The sequence below is a fragment of the Schistocerca cancellata genome, chromosome 1 (assembly GCF_023864275.1).
Source record: "Schistocerca cancellata isolate TAMUIC-IGC-003103 chromosome 1, iqSchCanc2.1, whole genome shotgun sequence".
Lineage (NCBI taxonomy): Eukaryota > Metazoa > Arthropoda > Insecta > Orthoptera > Acrididae > Schistocerca > Schistocerca cancellata.
Window position 1 is genome coordinate 277,031,983 of NC_064626.1, and position 21,905 is coordinate 277,053,887.

Genomic DNA, 21,905 nt, shown 5'->3' on the forward strand with positions numbered 1-21,905 from the left:
AGGCTGTTCGCACATGATGCGGTTGTCTAGGGGAAAGTAGCAACGCCAGAAAGCATTATCCGTTTGGTGTATGACCTGCATAGAATTGATGAATGGTGCGGGCTCTGGCAATTGACCCTGAATGTGAAAATATATAATATATTGCGGATATGTAGGAAAAGAAGCCCACTGCTGTACAACTAGACTACTGAAGACAAACTGCAGGAAACATCATCTGCCGTAAAATACTAGGAGTAACTATCCAGAGCGACTTTAAGTGAAATGATCACATAAAACAAATAGTAAGGATAGCAGATACCAGACTGAGATTCATTGAAGGAGTTATAAATAAATTTAACTCATCCACGAAGGAAGTCGCATACAAGACGCTTGTTCGACCGATTCTTGAGTACTGTTCATCATTCTGGACCCTTCGCAGGTAGAACAGGTAGAAGAGATATTAAGAAACTCCAACAAACTCCATTGGCAAACTCCATTGGCAAACGTTACAAGAGAGGCGTTGTGTATCACGGAGATGTTTACTGATGACATTTCGAGACAACAATTTCAGGGAAGAGTCGGACAACATACATCTCGCGAAATGAACATGAAGAAAAAATAGCGAAATTAGTGCTAATACAGAGACTTGTCGACAATCATTCTTCCCACGTGCCATTCGCGAGTGGAAGAGGGAAGGGGGGATAAGTTATTGGTACCAAACGTACCCGCACACCGCTAGGTGGCTTGTGGAGTATGATGTAGATGTAGATGAATGGAAAACACTGGTAGAAGCCGACATAGGAGAAAGGCTCGAATTCCACGGAAATGTAGGAACATGTGAAACAACATTGATCGTACGTTTTAGCTTAGAAAATAGACAGAAGAAAGGCAACCCTACGTTTGAAAAAGTTTTGATCAGTGCTAACTGGAATATATTCTTTAAAATTATGAAGTTAGCATGTATAAAACACAAGGAGCGAAAGGTTGTCTGCAGCTCGTACAGATATCAGACTGCAACTGTAAGAGTCGAAGGACATGAAAGGAGCGCAGTAGTTGAGAATGCAGTGAGACAGAGTTGTAGATTAAGCCCGATGTTGCTCTGTCTGTGCTCCGGAAAGGATGTGGAGGAAACGTGGGGGAAATCTGGAAACGGAATTAAAATTCAGAGAGAAGAAATAAAAACTTTGAGGTTTGTTGATGATCTTGTCATTCTGTCCGAAAAGGTGAAGGATGTAGAAAAGCAGTTGAACGGAATGAACGGAGTTTGGTGAAGTAGTTGTAAGATGAACTTTAACTGAAATGAAATGAGGCTAATGAAATGAAGTCGAATTAAGGCTGGTACAGAGGAAATTTGATTAAGAAATGAGACATTAAAATGAGTGTTACTTTTGCTCTATGGGCAGTAAAATACCCACGGCATAGTAAACGTCATAATGATATTTTAAAAAGAAAAGGTCTAGACTAGCTGCAATAAATTCAGTATTATTTATGACAGCTGTTTCGACTTTATTGCCATCTCAGCTGCAGTCATGGACTGTGCGGCTGGTCCCGGCGGAGGTTCGAGTACTCATTGGGACATGGGTGTGTGTGTTTGTCCTTAGGATAATTTAGGTTAAGTAGTGTGTAAGCTTAGGGACTGATGATCTTAGCAGTTAAGTCCCATAAGATTTCACACACATTTGAACATTTTTTTGCCATCTCAAATAACATCTAGTTTCATTTGGCGTCCATATCACATCTATAGTAAACTGTCATTGTCTAATTCGTAATGATTAGGTGACATGTAGTAATTATAAACGTATGGAACACGTTTTGACACTTATTGATAGTCCGTTTAATTTAAAGCGCGATTTGACCTTTTTTTTTGACAGTTCGTTTGCTATGATGTTATCACAAGTGTAAAATCGTGTTTTAAAGTAAGCGAACTACCAAACAACAGTCAAACCGTAATCCATACGTTTATAGTTACTGCATATCATGTGATCACTAATAATTAGACAATGACAGTTTAATATAGATCCAATACGAAGATCAGATCAATCTAAACGTCTCTTGAGAATGGCAATAAAGCCGAAACAGCTGTCTTGAAGATATTTGAGCGTATTGCAACTAGACTGGACCTTTCCTTGAAAAAAAGAAAAAACACGAACTGAAGACGGCCAACGTAGAGAGGGATGTAAAATACAGACTGGCAATAGCAAGAAAAGCGTTTCTGAAAAAGAGAAATTTGCCAACATTGAATATATGGAAGTGTTTTCTGAAGGTATGTGTCTGGAGTGTTGCCTTGTACAGAAATGAAATGTGGACAATTAACAGCGGAGACAAACTTTTGAAGTGTGGTGCAGTAGGACTGCACCGAATATTAGACAGGTAGATCGAATAACTAATGTGGAGGTACTGAATCGAATTTGGAAGGCAGAAATTTATGGCACAACATAAGTAAAAGAATAAATCGGTTGATCTGATGCATCACGAAATTGTCAGTTCGGATACTGGGAGGAATAGGAGGTAAAAATTGTAGGGCAAGACCAAGCTTGAACGCAGTAATCAGTATCAAACCGATGCTGGTTGCAGTAGTTATTCGGAGGTGAAGAGGCTTACACAGGATAGACGAGCGTGAAGAAGTACATCAAACCAGTCTCCAGACTGGAGACCGTAACGACAACACTTATGATAAGAATCTCTGCGCCAGCAACCTCTCTTCTCCTTGTAGCCAAATTTAGGCGGGGCAACTATCTTCCAGTAACTAATGGTGTCCACCATAGAGGCTACTGAAGTAGAGTGAAAAGTGGAAACGGCCTTGCGCTGCCCAGCAAGTGGAGATGTTGTTTGTGGCGCTGGCTGCTGTGCTGTGCCGTAGGGTAGAGTCGTGTGTGTTGCAGCAGGCTGTCTGCTCGTGTTGCAGGGGACTGCGGCGGCTGCAGAAACGGCGGCACCTGTCTCAGGACTGGGCTCTGCGCCTGCCGGGACGGCTACGGCGGCGACCACTGCGAACACGGTGAGCCGTAAGCAAGCGCATTCGTGAAGTTACTTTTTTTTCTTATTACAGAAGTTTATTCACCCCGGTCACTTAAAAAGTCACAGTGACTACTCGTTTCAACGAAACTAAATCACCATCTTCAAATCATTTGTAGAGAGAAGATTTTTACAGGGCCAGTCCAGTTAGTTGACTGTTCACACTAATTGGAAAAATCTGCAATGTACATAAAGGTACAATTATGGAGAATTCTAACGTCAAATCAAAATAAAACGCATACAGTTCCAAAGTAAACATACCTTACACAGACGACATTCCATACTACCGTCTCTCGTCACACTATAACAGAACAGTTGTAAGAACAGTGCACGAAGTTACGAATAAAATACATAAGACGTGTACAAAATGTTTTCATGTTGCGTTCCTGTTAACATCTGATGAGAAACTGTAATGAGGAAATCAATAGAATAAATCGTGTTTTGAGGCGTCACCAGATGGCAGTAGTTTCTAAGAACATACCCTTATATCTTCGAAATACAATGTTAAGATCTTCAAATGGTTCAAATGGCACTATGGGATTCGAACCTGCGACCGTAGCGGTCGCGCGGTTCCGTATATTTCTGTAATAAACTTTTTTGGCGTGTATACTTGGAAAACCAGTCCTCCATCTTTATATAAAAGGACTGGTTTTCCAAATATACACGCCAAAAAAGTTTATTACAGAAATATTACAACTGTATCCGGTATCAATGTTATGCTCATCGTTAACAGATACATAAAATGGTAAACAATCATCGTTACGATAACAAATTCGTGGTTTATAGAGATTATAAAATATGAAAACGGTGTGAGAGTCTCGTACAATAATGTGTCTTTATTGATCAGCTGATGTGTTCTGCGTAGCTTGAGGTTTTGGCTATGGTCCAATGTACTGCGTTTGTTATCTGAGTCATCGTCTAGGTTACGATAAATGTTACTTATCGACTCATTATACAAAAGTTTCAGACCAAACTCCATCTTTAAACTTAAAAAGATACAGGAATAATATTTTTCTAATAAAATTTTTTATTTGTTATTTGGAAAACCAGATATATTATCCTTTCAATTTTATGGATTTTTATATATATAAAGAATAAAAAATTCTTTATTCTGTATTTCGAAAACATCGTATGTTGTAAGAGACTGCCACTGTCTGGTGGCACCTCAAAACACGATTTATTCCGTTGATTACCTCATAACAAGTATCTCATCAGATGTCAACAAGGACAACATAAAAACATTTCATATGCGTTTTTTGTATTTTAACGTAACTATTTTGCGCTGTTCGCACAGCTATTCTCTTCCTGTATGACGAGAGACGGTAGTATGGAATGTCGTGTCTATAAAGTATGTTCACTTTGAATTTGAATGCGCTTTATGTCGGTTTGGTGTTAGAATTTTCCACAACTATACCTTTATGTGCGTACAGTTGTGTCCAATGAATATGAACTATGGACGAAGTGAATTCGCCCTGTAAAAATCTTCTCTCTGCACATGATCTGAAGATCGCGGTTTAATTTCGCTGAAACTAGTGATCATTGTGTATTTTTATGTGATCTGGGCGAATAAACTTCTGTAATAAGAAGAACGATAGTGTTTGATTCTGAGTTCACCTCCAAACAGCTGACAATGTCAGGTAATCATCATAATTTACTATTTTAATGTGCTCTCGGAGTATGTACGACATACCTAATTAAAATATCTACACAACAATTACTGTTCTAATTATTTTTAAATATTTTTATTTTACGTTATAAATTGTACTTTTTAAATTCATGTTCTTTTGTTTATCATTTCCTATACGTGTGTTGTGTTAATTGAAATTAATAAGCAACTCCTTATTATGATAACTTGTAAAGAAATTCATAAAACACAACCTTTTATACACCATGGACATAAAATGAACGAAATTACTTCACATAATACACATAACTTACAAAAAAGTGTAAAACAAGATTCAGCAAGTTTCTCAAATTGTGGCGGGCGATCCTCTAAATGTCCTGTTTTGTACCAATCATATTTCAGTTAATTGGAAAACCTCGGCGCTGAAAACTGATTATGTACTAGTGACTGTAGCTTGATTATATTGTTTCTCAAGTGGAGATTGACATCACAGTCGTTCACCAGCAGTAGTGGAACTGGACACCATTGTAGCCATATAGTCTCTGCAGCATGCATCAACACGCCATCGCATTGAATCTCTGATGCGCTGTTGTATCCCTGGAGAGTCACGTCATCAACGATAGTTTTCTTTCAACGTTTGAGGCGGCATTGTTGGTCACTGTTCGTTAGGGCCTCATGTTTTCCACCCAGACTCAACAGAAGAACTTACCATGCTTTCTTACAGAGTACTCTACGTGTACTGCTGGGGAACGTGCCTCTACAAGTGCGACAAAACATGTAGTTCATAAATGATAGAAATCCTCCTCATTTCAGTTTCAATGTCCGTAGGCTTCTAAGTAACAGGATTCGTAACAGATGAATAGGTATAGGCGGACTAATTCCTTGGCCTACATGCTCTCCAGACCTACACCTGCTAGCCTTTTATTTGTAGGAGCATCTGAAAGGCCCTGTGTACGGAATCCTGGTACAAGATGTACAGAGTCTTCCTGCCCTTGTTATGGAAGGCTCCAGGGATACATCAGGAATTCAGTGCGATAGTGAGTAGATGCATGTGTTCTTTCTTACAGAGGGCATTTTGAATATTTCATTTATGAAAATGTTTCATACTGTAAAAAACAGTGTATGTCAAACATTTCATGTAAGAAAACGTTTAGTGTAATGTTAGTATAGTTAGTTTTTTGCATTTCCCACGTTTAATGTAATTATGAAGAGAAGTAGTAAATGAGCTCTAACATGGAAATAAAGCAGTTCCAAACCTGTGCCCATGTAGCATTTTTTCCCTCTAGGTGTGAGGTATGTTTCCTGAAAGTTAGGTTCAAATGGCTCTGAGCACTATGGGACTCAACATCTTAGGTCATAAGTCCCCTAGAACTTAGAACTACTTAAACCTAACTAACCTAAGGACATCACACACACCCATGCCCGAGGCAGGATTCGAACCTGCGACCGTAGCAGTCCCGCGGTTCCGGACTGCAGCGCCAGAACCGCTAGACCACCGCGGCCGGCCTTGAAAGTTAGGCCATACACTTTTGTTATATCCTATACACAAGGTGTAACAGGTATAAGCGCAGATATTTCTGTTGGTGGCTGAGGGCGGTGTGTTGAACAACGTTACATCATTATTTACTTCATTTGCAGACTAATAATTATAGCTCTTACAGGTCGTATGTTTTTAGTTTGGTTAGTACCTCCAAGCACATATGGCAAAAGCAAGACTTTAATGCTTATTTTCTCTGTGGCAGCACTTCAGATGTTTAAGTGTGAACGCATCGACACAGAACTGTTTGTCTATACTGACAGACGTAGTCCAGTTTGTCGTGCAGTTACAGCCATGCAGAAAACTTCAGGTCGTAACATTAGCGACATGTTTGTGGGAAGACTGTTCAACGCAGAGAAGGGATATACTACCAAATGATTGAATTGGCTGATGATATATGGCATGAACTCGACAACTGCTCGATTGTTTGGGATCCCCACCAGGTCCAATTAAAGGAAGACATCGAAGAAGTTCAGAAGCGGTCTGCTAGTAGAGTCTATAAACACGCAAGTATCACAGAGATGCATCGGGAACACAAATGGGAGTCCCAGGAGGGAAGAAGACTACCTTTTCGAGGACCATCGTTCAGAAAATTTAGAGAACTGTCATTTGAAGGTGATTGCAGAACGCTTCTCCGGCCGTCAATGTACGTTTCCCATAAGGACTCCAAAGATAAGATAAGATAGAGAAAACAGGGCTAGTACGAAGGCGTGTAGACAGTAGTTTTTCCCTCGTTCTGTTTGTGAGTGGAACAGTAAAAGAAATGACTAGTGAAACGTCCCCTTTGAACATTTATACAGGACTGTGCTTAAACTGACACACAATGTTTTTAGCGCAACGCAATCTGACTTTCAAAAATCTCTACTTAAGAATGGCCCTGACTAACATTAACCTATACCTGTCACAAATCACTACCTCACAAAAATCTTCATTACTCGAACTACTGCAATACAGCGAGCGCCACTACTTCCAGCTAAATAAAAGATTCAAACTACGGAAGGCACTAACTACTGATAGGCATAGTTAGCAAATGAAAGATTTTTGTAGAGAACAAACAATGCATTTACCTTAATAGTCATAATATACGAGTATATAGCAGTTCATGACAAATTTCAAAACTCCGCCATCTCTCTCCCCACATCCACCACTGCTGGTGGCTCACCTCCAACTGCGCAACGCTACGCGCTGTTCACATCCAGCTGCCGCTGCCCAACATTACAATGGCAGACAACAATGCAAACTAGTTACAGACTGCACACAGCACAGCCAGTGATTTTCATACCGAGCGCTACGTAACGTTGCCGATAAGAAAAAATAAACAGCCTACTTACATAAAGAAAACATAAACAGCCTACTTACATAGCCCCCATGCTCCCCACAAAAAATTTTACAAATTGTTTTGGGTAGTGGCCAATAATGATTTGATAAAATTTTTCATAATTACAATAACAAAGAAATCAAATGCACACACTTATTGATACAATGTTGGTCAGAAGCTAAAATTTTCTCACAGTCCATGAAGACAGTCCTGATCGTTCCAGTGTTGTTTTTTTTCTGACTAACATTAACCTATACATTTCACAAATCACTTACCTCACAAAAATCTTCGTTACTCGAACTACTGCAATACAGCGAGCGCCACTACTGCCAGCTAAATAAAAAATTCAAACTACGGAAGGCACTAACTACTGATATGCATAGTTAGCAAATGAAAGATTTAGATAGAGAACAAACAATGTATTTACCTTACTAGTGTTCAAATGTCATAATATATACAGCAGTTCATGACAACCAGTGTTATAAATTTCAGAACTCAGCCATCTCTCTCCCCACATCCACCACTGCTGGCGGCTCACCTCCAACTGCGCAACGCTACGCGCTGTTCACATCCAGCTGCCGCTGCCCAACACTACAATGGCAGACAACAATGCAAACTAGCTACAGACTGCACACAGCACAGCCAGTGATTTTCATACCGAGGGCTACGTAACGTTGCCGATAAGAAAACATAAACAGCCTACTTACATAAAGAAAACATAAACAGCCTACTTACACTAGTAGCGATAAGGTGCCTCCTGAAGTTTGTAAGTAATATGTAGATGTACTCCATGGGTGTCAGATCAGGCGCATTTTTAGGCCAAGACATCGACGTGAGCTTACTACCATCGTCTTAGAATGACTATGGCACGATTCTGGGCAAGCGATGGAGACAGTTATCTTGCTGGAAGGTGCTATCACCTTTGCGGTAGACCTTATCAATGAAGTGTTTCAGCTGGTTCACAGCGATGTTCACGTAGACCAGGGCTGAGGTCCCATGGAAGCCCACGTGAGTGTCCTCCATCGCATAATATACTGCCCCCTCCAGGCTGTGTTCGTGACATGTTTCGAGAAGCCGTTCGCCTGGATGACAGCGTATCCGGACATGAACATCGACCTGGTGTAAGAAAAAACATGAGTTGTCTTTCCAGGAGACAGGTTTCCATTCGCCCATGGTCCAATCTCGATGTTCTCGTGCCAGCTGCATTCTTAGTTGACCGTGTCACGGGATCAACATGGGAACACTCAGGAGACGTTTGCTACGGAGCCTCATGTTCAACAGTGTGCACTGAACGGTGAGTTCGAAACACTAGTACCTGCACCAGTACTGTACCCTGACGTCATATCAGCCATAGATCACCGCCCAGCCTGCTTTACAGAGCTGGAAAGCCTTCGAGGTCTATATTCTGTGATGAGTCATAGATGTCCAACATCTTGTCGCCTACTCGCTACTTCAACTAACTTCCCCATTTCCGAGATTCTCGTTCCCAGACAGCAGACCATAGCAATCTGCTCTTCGTCAGAGTCACGTATGGCAGTGGCTTTCCCCGTTTGTGGTTCTTAGTCGCCAGAATAATTCCCCTTCGCCTCTGAACCGTATATACACTTTCCCCAAGTCATCTCGTGCCCGCAAAACTACCACCCCCTATTCAATCCCGCAAAGGACGGTGATCATAATGTTTTGTATCATTTGTGTGTATCAGTTCTCACACAGTAAGTGTATGATAAAGTTAACGTTAGACAGAGTTGCTTCTTATTGGGGAAACAGTCACATTAGCATTATACCTACCTAAGCATGAATAGTTCTTCGGTTTACTTATCCCCTGATTCCGCTCTCGCCCTGCACTCAGTCCCTTTGCAAGCATGTAGACATTTTGACGTGGTCGTTTTTCACCTGTCATGTGGAGGATATAATGACACACAAAAATTTGATAAATGCTTCAGTATGTCTGGTGATCATGTAGAAAGTGCGTCAAAAAATGTATACACACTTTGAAGCGTCATAGAAAATTTATTTCCCATTCTACAATGTTAAATTTCTGGAAAAGGAAAGCTTAAAGTCCAATTGGAAAAATAAATGTACTTTGCAAATGTGATTAATGTTCAAACTGGTGGCCTTCAGCATCAATACATTTCTGAGTACGAGTCACCACTGATTCTGTACATTGTACCAAAGTATCCAATGAGATTTCTGCGCACAACGCCTAAATCTCATTCCAAAGTGTGCCCAGGTTATGTGGTTTACGTTTGTACACCTCATCTTTTACTGTTCCCCATAAGAAGAAATCCAGTGGCGTGGGGTCTGGAGAGTGTGCAGGAAACTCGATTGGTCCCCTGTGTCCTATCCACTGGCCTGGCACATTGTGATCCACGTATGCTCGTACCTCCCTATGATAGTGCAGCGTGGCGCCTTCTTGTTGAAAATAAAACTCATCATTATCGTATAATGCACGAATGGCAGGGAATATGGAGTCAGAAAGCATTGTTAGGTACGTTTCTCCAGTAACAGTACCTTCAAAGCGGAAAGGCCCAATGAGTTCCCTTGCAGACAAACCACACCACTCATTTACACCAGGCAAATTCACAGCCTTTTCAACAGTAATGTGAGGCTTATCTTCAGCCCAGTACACACAATTGTGCCTATTGACAGTTCCATTGAGTTTTAATTGGGCTTCATCCGACCAAATTATGCTACCCATAAATCCCGGTTCACTTCTCACCATCTCCTGAACCCATTCACAAAATTCTAACCTTCGATCTGGATCGTCGTCACTTAGCTGTTGCACCAGCCTTGGAATATACACACGAAACTTGCCTTAAGATTTTTGAGGCTAACGCTGAAACAGTTCCAAGACCACAGTTGTGGAATCATCACTTGTAGCTGTACGAGGTCGCCCTGATCGACCTTTATGCACATCACACACTGTTCCATGAATTTCGAACTTGTCTCGTAGACGTGTAATTGTTAACCTTGAAGGTGGTTCTGTACCATACTCACTTCTCCACTGTGTTCGAACCGCAGCTACATTCTCAAACTTCCAGTACCACTTAGTTATTTGCTTCCACGCTTCAAAGCTCAAACGCACGTCCGCCGTGTTGCAGTTACTTCCTTGCCACTGCTGCCACCTGTTGAAGAAACATAACATTACTTTCTGACAGATATTTAACCTTGTATAACGGGAAATAAATTGTCTATGACAGTTCGAAGTGTGTATACATTTTTTTGACGTGCCATATATATATATATATATATATATATATATTCTCAAGTATGTCATCATTTTATTTGTAACCTAATGAAGGTTACTTTTCCGATAGTCCTCGTACCTCGTATTATTCGTTTAATCCTGACGAGGTTTTCTGGCTAAGCTTATAACCTCCCCGTGTGAAATTAAAAAAAAAGGACAATGATAATGAAAACGTGTGCCATATGGTGTCTTCTTACAAAACTGAATAATAAGAATGAGCCAAATGTTGTCTTCCCACAAAATTACGGAATGAAGATTGCTCATTAAACCCACAATAATGTTAATTAGATAATGAACCATGAACTGACTGTAACATCTGAACAGCAATAATTAAACCTGATAAATTTTATAGGCACAGCAGCGCTGACCTACGGCCCTGTGAAATAATTAAACCTGATAAATTCTTACTTCAGTAAAACTCCATCTGCTCTTATTTTTGGCACAGCTTCGTGCAATGCTGGCGTATATTTAATTCTGATTCTTGGAGCAAATGCATAGGAAATATTCTTTAAATTGAAATGATTACTTTTCTTTAAAAGATTTACTTTATAAATATTATTATTGGGGCAATTCTTGAACAAATTAATTACAATTAACATATGTTATTAGCTGAGCGCAATGCTGCTTCATTACCTTTGATAACAATATACCTCGTCCTGAATCGTGACCAGAGATGGAGGGAGAGCACGCCGCCGACCCATGTCGACGCCCGCTCAGTACAACCGTCCACTCGCTACAACTACTGCCGACGGAGAGCGACTCGCAACACGCTACTACCGTCTCGCAACATGCTACTACTGTACTCGCGCGCGCTACTACTACCGTCTCCCGCGCGCTACTGTATCCGACTGAGTGCAACTAACAACTGAACTCTCGCGCGGTCAAGCGCAGACTAGCCACGATAAATAACTCTCTGGTCAGAGATTCTGTCATGCCTCGCCATCGCTGGTAATGAATACATATGAAACGTACGTGTTTCAAGCTCTTATAGCAAGAGGAACTACTTATTCAGCCATGACATACAGCTGTTGTAAGATTTTTCAGTAGAATCTGTGTGGCACGAAACCAACGTTATAGTTCATCCCAAAGTCATAAAATGATCGTGATCATTTTCCCGGTGACCAACTGTCGACAAAGTACGTTTGTTATTGTTTTACTCATGTTTACAAAAAAATGTCGAATTATTTATTTCTTTGCTCAAATTTGACACTAGGCTCTCCAGGTTTAAGAAGGAGTTACTTAAATACTGAGTTTTAATTTTTTTTCGTTTTGTCATTATTGTTTTTCCCGAAAAGGCATACCGTACTCAATCGTGTTCGTGTCTCTTGATATCATTCTGTTTACATAATTTGTGACGCCTCCAATACACTGACAGGAAAAATTCGCAAGACCAGAAAATAATCAATGTAGAGTAATGGAATTTTGGAGATACATTTGTCTAGGTAACATATTTAAGTGGTTAACCTTGCAGGATCACAGATATACGCGAGATAAGCCATTGCAAATGTGAAATGCCGGAACATTAATAACCGGTGTAACCGCCAGAGTGTTGAAGACAAGCATGCAAACGTGCATGCATTATGTTGTACGGGTGCCGGAAGTCAGTTGTTAATGCTGGTTGTGGATGGCGCTGGAGTTGTCGTCCGACGATGTCCCATGTCTACTCGATTGGAGACAGATTTGATAACCGAATAGGCCAAGGCAACATGTCGATACTCTGTAGAGCACGTTGGGTTACAACAGCGGTATGTGGGCTAGCGTCACCCTGTTGGGAAACACCGCTTAGGATGCTGTTCATGAATGGTAGCACAACAGGTCGAATCACCAGACTGACACACAAATTTGCAGTCAGGGTGCGTGGGATAATCAAGGGGGTGCTTCTGTCGTCATACGAAATCGCAGCTCAGACCACAACTTCAAGTGTAAGTCCTGTGTCTAGCACGCACACAGGTTGACTGCAGCCACTCAACTGGTTTCCTTCGAACACTACACCGCCATCACTGCCACCGAAGCAGAACCAGCTTTCATCAGAAAACGCAACGGACGTTCACCCTGCCATCCAGTGAGCTTTCGCTTGACACCACTGAAGTCGCAAATGGCGGTGGTTTGGGGTAACTGGAATACACACTACAGGGCGTCTGGCTCGGAGCTGCCCTTGAGGCTACTGATTTTTAACACTTCGTTATTGCACTCTGGTGCCAGCTACTGCCCAGGTTTCTGCTGCAGATGCCGTACGATGCAACAGAGCCATATGCCGAACTCTATACAGGGTGTTACAAAAAGGTACTGTAGATGAACGCTGGCAGCGGCAGTCACGAGAATGTACGGTCCCAAGAAAACCGGGCTCCAGACGGCCACGTGGCACTAACAAAAGGGAAGACTACAGGGTGTTACAAAAAGGTACGGCTAAACTTTCAGGAAACATTCCTCACACACAAAGAAAGAAAATATGTTATGTGGACATATGTCCGGAAACGCTTACTTTCCATGTTAGAGCTCATTTTATTACTCATCTTCAAATCACATTAATCATGGAATGGAAACACACAGCAACAGAACGTACCAGCGTGACTTCCTCGTTAGCGAGGATACATGCATCCACCCTCCGTCGCATGGAATCCCTGATGCGCTGATGCAGCCCTGGAGAATGGCGTGTTGTACCACAGCCGTCCACAATACGAGCACGAAGAGTCTCTACATTTGGTACCGGGGTTGCGTAGACAAGAGCTTTCAGATGCCCCCATAAATGAAAGTCAAGAGGGTTGAGGTCAGGAGAGCGTGGAGGCCATGGAATTGGTCCGCCTCTACCAATCCATCGGTCACCGAATCTGTTGTTGAGAAGCGTAACTGAAATGCGCACGAGCTCCATCGTGCATGAACCACATGTTGTGTCGTACTTGTAAAGGCACATATTCTAGCAGCACAGGTAGAGTATCCCGTATGGAATCATGGCGGTGAATCGAGGAAGTACAGTACATACTGACGAAACTAAAATGAGCTCTAACATGGAAATTAAGCGTTTCCAGACACTTGTCCACGTAACATCTTTTCTTTATTTGTGTGTGAGCAATGTTTCCTGAAAGTTTAGCCGCACCTTTTTGTAACACCCTGTAGTCTTCCCTTTTGTTAGTGCCACGTGGCCGTCTGGAGCCCGGTTTTCTTGGGACCGTACATTCTCGTGACTGCCGCTGCCAGCGTTCATCTACAGTAGCTGCATTCCTGCCAAGTCTTCTTGCAGTATCGCAGAAGGAACATCCACCTTCTCGTAGCCCTACTACGCGACCTCCTTCAATTTCAGTGAGGTGTTGATAATGGCGTCTTTGTCTCCTTAAAGTCATTCTTGATTACCATCAATTTACCACGTTCAATCTCAAAACATGTATTTAAATGAAACCTGATTTGCGTCCTCATAGAGGTGTTACTAACGCCACTCTTATGCGACAGGCACGAAATCTGAGTAGACATTATCTTTCAGCTGTAGAAATACGCATATCACCTTTCTTTTATGTCGTACAATTCTTACTTCGTGTTGCAATTTCTTTCCGACAGTGTATTTCTCTAAATGGAGTGTTAATAGTTCTGTTCAGTAGCCCTGTTGACTGCAGACAAAAATCTTCTCTGTTTAGGTCAGTATTGCATGCTGGATTCATCTAACGCAAATACAGACGCGAAAATGGAAAAGTGCATGTACCTGGCAATAACACATTAGTGACATGGATTAAATAAATCGTAAGGAAACTACGAACTTGGTATCAGGGGGAAAAGAGCAGTGCGAACCAATGAACTGAAAAACCATCAAGTACTCTTGACGTGTAACAAAACTGGCGAGAGAAATGAAAATAGAAAACGAATGTTTTCGGGATGAGCATGACGCAACCTCAACTTGCTGTCGAGTAGACATAATCTGACCGAGAGCAGCCAGTGCCCCTGCGGATTTAGGCAACCATCAATACCTGACGCAGAATGTCTTGCATAAACCTCAGGCGGTTAGTCGTTGATGCGGAGGGAATAACAGACACTAAACTGTCCCAAAAATTTTGTAAAGTTTTACAGTATAGACTGTACCAACGAATTAAAACAAATTGATACAACCCATCACGAACAGAACGTCGTAATTTCACCAAGTTCTAATTCTCTTTCTTATATTTTTACGTAACACCAGTTGTTAAACGTCAAGACAATTAATTTCGAAACTATACATGCTTGATACTTTCAAATGATTCGCTCACTTAGGTAACAAAGCAAACAACATTGAAACAAAATTATACATTACGTCAGGTTTCTTTACGGCACTAGAATGGCAGTTTACGAATGGTTTTTCAAAGACGAATATGACATTATAAGGCTGAATACATGCATTTATTTCATCCAGACAGAAAGGTTCACGTTTTATTGCGCTGTATTTTATCCTACAATTATCCACGAATATTCTTAAATGGACGTCGCTGGCTTTATTTTCCAGTCACACATGGGAACAAACCGCTGCTTTCAGCTGCATGAAGGCAGCAGCCCGGGAAGTGCTGAGACTCTTCGCAATATCAATTTTTGACCAATACTTTTTTTTGCTCTCTTTTAACGATAGTAAATAGGTTGTATCTTTTTTAATGGTAGTAAACAGTTTATAAAATATTAATTCCGTTGAACTGCTTTTACTTACAGTCATAGTTGTAAATCACAATTTCTGCGATTATTTTGCCACTCGTAGAAAACATCGCTATCGCTCTCTCACAGAAATCAAGGAAAATTGCGAACAATGTTTACTTACATCACTTTCGCCTAACAATAAATTTTATGGGTAACAGAGAGGTACAGTCTTTTCGTCTCGTGGAGAAAAGAATCTCGTATTTACTAAATACACACATCAAAAAACGTTTTGCGTCACCCCTGTTCCCAGAACTCCTCAAAAGACGTTGACTGTGTATATTGTACCACAGACCCAGTCCCTTTGACTGTTCAGAGTTGTCACTAAACCCGAGCAAAGATGTAAACAACCATGCATGAGCAACGCCTATTAGACGGAAGGGGTCATACAGCCAATCAGTTCCAGTCGTTCCACCAGGAAGGAGGTACACGGCTCGCGTTGTCTGCACTTCAACCATGTCTAGATCGTCAATACTGCAGTTCGATCGCGTCCGCATTGTTACTTTCTGCCAGGAAGGGCTCTCAACAAGGAAAGTATCCAGACGTCTCGGAGTGAACCAAAGCGATGTTGTTCGGACATGGTGGAGATACAGAGAGAAAGGAACTGTCGATGACATGCCTCGCTCAGACCGCCCAAGGGTTACTGCGGCACTGGATGACCGCTACCTACGGATTATGGCTCGGTGGAACCCTGACAGCAACGCACCATGTTGAATAATGCTTTTCCTGCAGCCACAGGACGTCGTGTTACGACTCAAACTGTGCGCAATAGGCTACATGATGCGAAACTTCACTCTCGACGTCCATGGCGAGGTCCGTCTTTGCAACCACGACACCATGCAGCGTGATACAGATGGCCCCAACAACAAGCCGAATGGACCGCTCAGGATTGACATCACGTTCTCTTCACCGATGAGTGTCTCATATGCCTTCAACCAGACAATCGTCGGAGACATGTTTGGAGGCAACCCGGTCAGCATTAACGCCTTACACACACTGTCCAGAGAGTGAGGCAAGGTAGAGGTTACCTGTTATTTGGGGTGGCATTACGTGGGGCCGACGTACGCAGCTGTTTGTCATGGAAAGCGCCGTAACGGCTGTACAATATGTGAATGCCTTCCTCCGACCGATAGTGCAACCATATCGGCAGCATATTGGCGAGGCATTCGTCTTCATGGCCGACAATGCGCGCCACCATCGTGCACATCTTGTGAATGACTTCCTTCAGGATAACGACATCGCTCGACTACAGTGGCCAGCGTGTTCTCTAGACATGAACCCTATCGAACATGCCTGGGACAGATTGAAAAGAGCTGTTTATGGACGACGTGACCCAACAACCACTCTGAGGGATCTACGCCTAATCGCCGTTGCGAAGTGGGACATTCTGGACCAACAGTGGCTTGATGAACTTGTAGATAGTATGACACGACGAATACAGGCATGCATCAATGCAAGAGGACGTGCTATTGGGTATTAGAGGTACCGGTGTGTACAGCAGTCTGGATAACTACCTCTGAAGGCCTCGCTGTATGGTGGTACAACATGCAATGTGTGGTTTTCATGAGCAATAAAAAGGGCGGAAATGATGTTTATGTTGATCTCTACTCCAATTTTCTGTACAGGTTCCGGAACTCTCGGAACTGAGGTGATGCAAAAATTTTTTTGATGGGTATACATTGCGTGCCTGTGATTTCTTTTCTCGTACACTGGCCGCACCTCCCTAATTTGAATAAATTGAAAGTAATTTACAGATTACGTGGTTTGTGACTTATACAAAAGCAAGCCAAGATGTGAATTTGTATGGTTCCACATTTGGTTTTTTTGAGTCACCTGTAATTGGTTTGTCGTGGCCCGCCACGAATTCCTCTTCTGAACCAACCTTTTCATCTCAGAGCAGCAATTACGACCTAAGCTCTCAATTATTTGCTGGGTGTATTCCAACCTCTTTCTTCCTCTACAGTTTTTACCTCCTACGGCTCTCTCTAGCACCATGGAATTTATTCACTGCTGTCTTAACAGATATCCTGACATTCTGTCACTTCTCCTTGACAGCGTTTTCTATATATTCCTTTCCTCACTGATTCTGCGGAGAATCTCCTCATTCCTAAACTTACCAATCCACCAAATTTCATTCGTTATACATTTTTATAATAAATAATTTTCCTTAGCAAGAGCAATAATTTAGTTAGAGCTTTCCGTTCGCGCCCCTCGTATGAGGTAGGCATCGTCGAAGAAACATAGAAATGTTGTGTAATAACACTGGAAAATAAAGTACATACAACTTAGAATAGGTAACCTAATCATATTAACTTAGGTTTAGCAAAAGAGTGTATTTCTAACTTACTTATCCTACACTAATAAAACTTAGCTCCTCCCTAACAGGCCATGACGGCCCAACGGTACCGACCGGCCGCCGTGTCATCCTCAGCCCACAGGCGTCACTATATGCGGATAGTGAGGGGCACGCGGTCAGCACACCGCTCCCCCGGCCGTATCTCAGTTTTAGAGACCGTAGCCGCTACTTCTCAATCAAGTAGCTCCTCAGTGCTGAGTGCACCCCGCTTGTCTACAGCGCACGGCAGCCCGGATGGTCACCCATCCAAGTGCTAGCCCAGCCCGACAGCGCTTAACTTCGGTGATCTGATGGGAACCGGTTACTACAGTAATACCCGAACATATTACCATAAGAGACGTAGCTGTAATTTGCTGAGACGTTAACATAACATAGCTGAATAGTATCCTCATTTTGTTGAGCAGAACACACGTGGAATCAATCGAAAAGTTGTTATAATAGGTGTATCACGACTTTCTATAGTACCTAGACAGCAGGTTGAAATACAATGCCAGAAAAGAAAATAATTTAAAAAATAGCTGATTTTCGATATCCTTAAAAAAACGGTTTTGTAGTGGATGATAGAAAAATGTGGTTGCTGATCGATCCATTTCGGTGCTAATGTAGAATGTCTAGGACACTACGTCGGATGATGTACATAGTTTATTGAAGACCCTAGCAGAATGCTGATTGTTGTTCTATACAGAGAGTGCGTATGCTTTAAGCGACGATATGCAGGGCAGAAAATCAATAACATCGCTCTCTGCTGAAGAGCTAGGAAAAATTAAGACATAAAGAGATTTCTTGGTGCTCTTGTTGAATCACAGTCTGTGTTCTTCTTGTCCCTTAGCAACCCTGCACGTCTGTTTGCCTGTTTAACAGTTTCCTTCCATTCTGTTCTCTCATTTACTTTCCTTCTGCTTTCTCTGATTCCACGGGCTCTGACGTTTTCATCCACGTCATCCAGACATCGTTTACGAGGTCTTCATTTTAATCTTCTTCCTATCGGTTTCCATTGGAAGACTTTCTTTGTACTGTTTCCACTGGAAGACTTTCTTTGTAGTTCTGGTGTCATCCATCCTTAAGAGATGCCCCAGCCAGGCTATTCTTTTACTTTTCATTAGCCTGACAATGTCTGCACTCTGTATGAGACGATCCGACTTATAATTTGTCCTTGCTCCCCAAGAATCGTCATTATTTCGGATCCCTCCATAAATTTTCCGCAGTATTCTTCGTTCATATATTCTGAGCTGCTGTTAAACAGTGGTGGTTAGCGTCCATGCTTCACATCCATACGTAACCACCGGCCTAATCATAACCTTATATATAGTCATTTTGAGCTGTCGGTTTACCATCATAGACGTTATTAGCTTCTTAAATATATGGCAAAACCTCTTACCACTTAAAATGCTGGCTTTTACTTCACTGAACATGACATTCAAAATCCTCCATATGCTCAAAATGAAAACCTGCTGCTGTCTATTTATTCAAGTTACTGTCCCTGTTCTACAGAGTTTAGTATACTTAATTTTTAATCCACTAATGTCTAATCCTATAAGCTGTACAGTTTTTTTCTTTTTTTTTTTTAAAAAAAAACAAGGTCTTATGGGACCAAACAGCTGAGATCATCGGTCACTAAGCCTACACACTACTTAATCTAACTTCAACTAACTTACGCTACGGACAACACTCACACCCGTGCCCGAGGGAGGACTCGAACCTCCGACGTGGGAAGCCGCACGGACCGTGACAAGGCGCCCTATACCGCGCGGCTATGCCCGCGTGACTCTGTGCAGTGTGTTTCACTTCCACAACTACTCTCTCCAATGACATCATAGTCTGTAGTCGATGTGAGTTTAGTACAGCTGCGATTGTACCCGGTACCTCAGCAAGGCAAAGAATTCGGTGGCAGCTGTGTTAAATTACCTCTCATAAATAATTTCACCATCTGAATAACGAGGAAAATTTCTCTTCCAGTTGCCAATAGCGCAAATAAGGAGGCAACGAAGGAAATCGGCTTAGCACAACAAAAGATGGGAGTTCTTTATCGCCTTCCTTTACTCTGCAGCTAATTCAGTTACGATAAAGCAGACGCGAATTGTGGTTTCCATGCTGGAGAAGGTTGCGAAGCTGTGGTCACATTCTCGAGAGTCAGAGTCTTGCCGATTATTTGCCCCCTTCAATTGTATCCCAAAATACGCTCCATGTATCGTCTCTCTCTCTCTCTCTCTCTCTATCTGTCTCTGTCTCTCTTTGTATGTCTGTCTCACTGACTCCCCTCGCCGACCCTCTTCAGAGATTCATGTGCCATACCACGACATTTTGTATAATGTTCGCAATGTAGTGTGCAATTCCAAAATATGTAATACTTGACTAAAGGCCTGCCCATATTTCGAAAAAAATTCGTGATCTTTCACTAGAGGAAATGATTCAGCAGTGTGAGAAATGCAAAGTTCAACAGTAATTGAAAGTCCACATTTAAATACAGGTCTCCAATAATTGGCTCTGTAAGAAATTTAGATCTGAAGAAGGCAAGGGCAAATGGCATCTAATGGAATCATGCCTAGTACGGCACTGCACTGTTCAACCAACCTTGCTAAGGCACTCAGTTTTATACAGGGCGCTACCGCGGCTCCCGTGTGTTGCAGATGTGGACGAGTGCTCTTCGAACCCTTGTGACCAGCTGTGCACCAACAGCGTCGGCAGCTTCCAGTGCGAGTGCCGCCCAGGCTTCACGCTGCTCTCCGATGGAAAATCCTGCCGCAGCCAAGGTAACCACCAACACATCTCGTTTTCGAGTTGATCTCGAATACGAGAGAAACGTCCGCTACTTTCTCTCTTGTTTCATGACCCAACAGTAGCGAAACTGTGGAAATAAGAATACTTCGACGAATCGCTGTGATCAAAACAGTCAGGGAATCAGACGGCATACAAGGAACAGTAAAATGAAAACGAGACAGGTGGGAAAAAGTAAGTAAACTGTTTATAATTTCACAAGTAATCACCGTAACTGTCAATACATTTACCCCACTGAGATACAGGATGGTCAATGTCTTCACAGAAAAACGCTTGGAGTTGCCTACGGAACCGTGAATGTACCCAGGCGCGCACCTCTTCATCCGAAGCAATTGATGCCCACAGTTGTCTTTCTTCAGGGCTCCAAAAATATTATGCAGATCGCATGGGGAGAGATCGAGACTGTATGGAAACAGTAAACTGTTTATGCCCGCCCGGTTGGCCGTGCTGTCTAATGCACGGCTTTCCGGGCGGGAAGGAGCGCCTGGTCCCCGGCACCAATCCGCCCGGCGGATGTGTGTCGAGATCCGGTGAACCGGCCAGTCTCTGGATGGTTTTTAGGCGGTTTTCCATCTGCCTCGGCGAATGCAGGCTGGTTCTCTAATTCCGCCTCAGTTACGCTATGTCGGCGATTGCTGCGCAAACAAGTTCTCCGCGTACGCGCACACCACCATTACTCTACGACGCAAACATAGGGGTTACACTCGTCTGGTGTAAGACGTTCCCTGGCGTAAAGGTTTCCCAGTGAAACTTCTGCATCGTAGTCGAAACGACCGTGGCAATATGTGGGCAGGCATTATACAGCAAAACAATGATGCTGTCCGTCAATATTATTGGGCGTTTGGACTACGCTGCAGAAATTTCACTGTTAAGCCGTTACACAAACTACATACAGTCTCGATCCCTCCCCATCCGATTTCCATATTTTTGGAGCTCTGAAGAAAGACATTCATGGCCGTCGATTCGCTTTTGACAAAGAGGTGCTTGGCTGCATACAATCATGATTCTGTTGGCACATATTTTTCGATCAAGGCATCTCACAATGCATAAACAGTTATGGGGATTACTTTTGAAACAATAAACAATTTTGTTTTGTATTGTATGTTAAACGACGGAGAGGCTCCGTCCCCGCCGCAGCCGCAGTGGTCCACAACCCCACGACGACTACCGCAGTCCACTTCACCCCTCTGCCGCCCCACACCGAAACCAGGGCTATTGTGCGGTTCGGCCCCCGGTGGACCCCCCAGGGAACGTCTCACACCAGACGAGTGTAACCTCTATGTTTGCGTCGTAGAGTAATGGTGGTGTGCGCGTACCTGGAGATCTTGTTTGCGCAGCAATCGCCGACATAGTGTAACTGAGGCGGAATAAGAGGAACCAGCCTGCATTCGCCGAGGCAGATGGAAAACCGCC

At 42.6% G+C, this 21,905-nt stretch overlaps 1 protein-coding gene across 1 annotated transcript in view; it reads left to right on the top strand.

The window, feature by feature from the left end:
* Positions 1-21,905, top strand: part of LOC126169846 (epidermal growth factor-like protein 8) — a 175,254-nt gene that overhangs the window by 107,154 nt on the left and 46,195 nt on the right. Inside the window, exons 6-7 of the mRNA XM_049920680.1 lie at positions 2,885-2,977; positions 20,345-20,467. Coding sequence (XP_049776637.1) covers positions 2,885-2,977; positions 20,345-20,467 — 216 coding nt within the window. The remainder of the gene's footprint in view (positions 1-2,884; positions 2,978-20,344; positions 20,468-21,905) is intronic.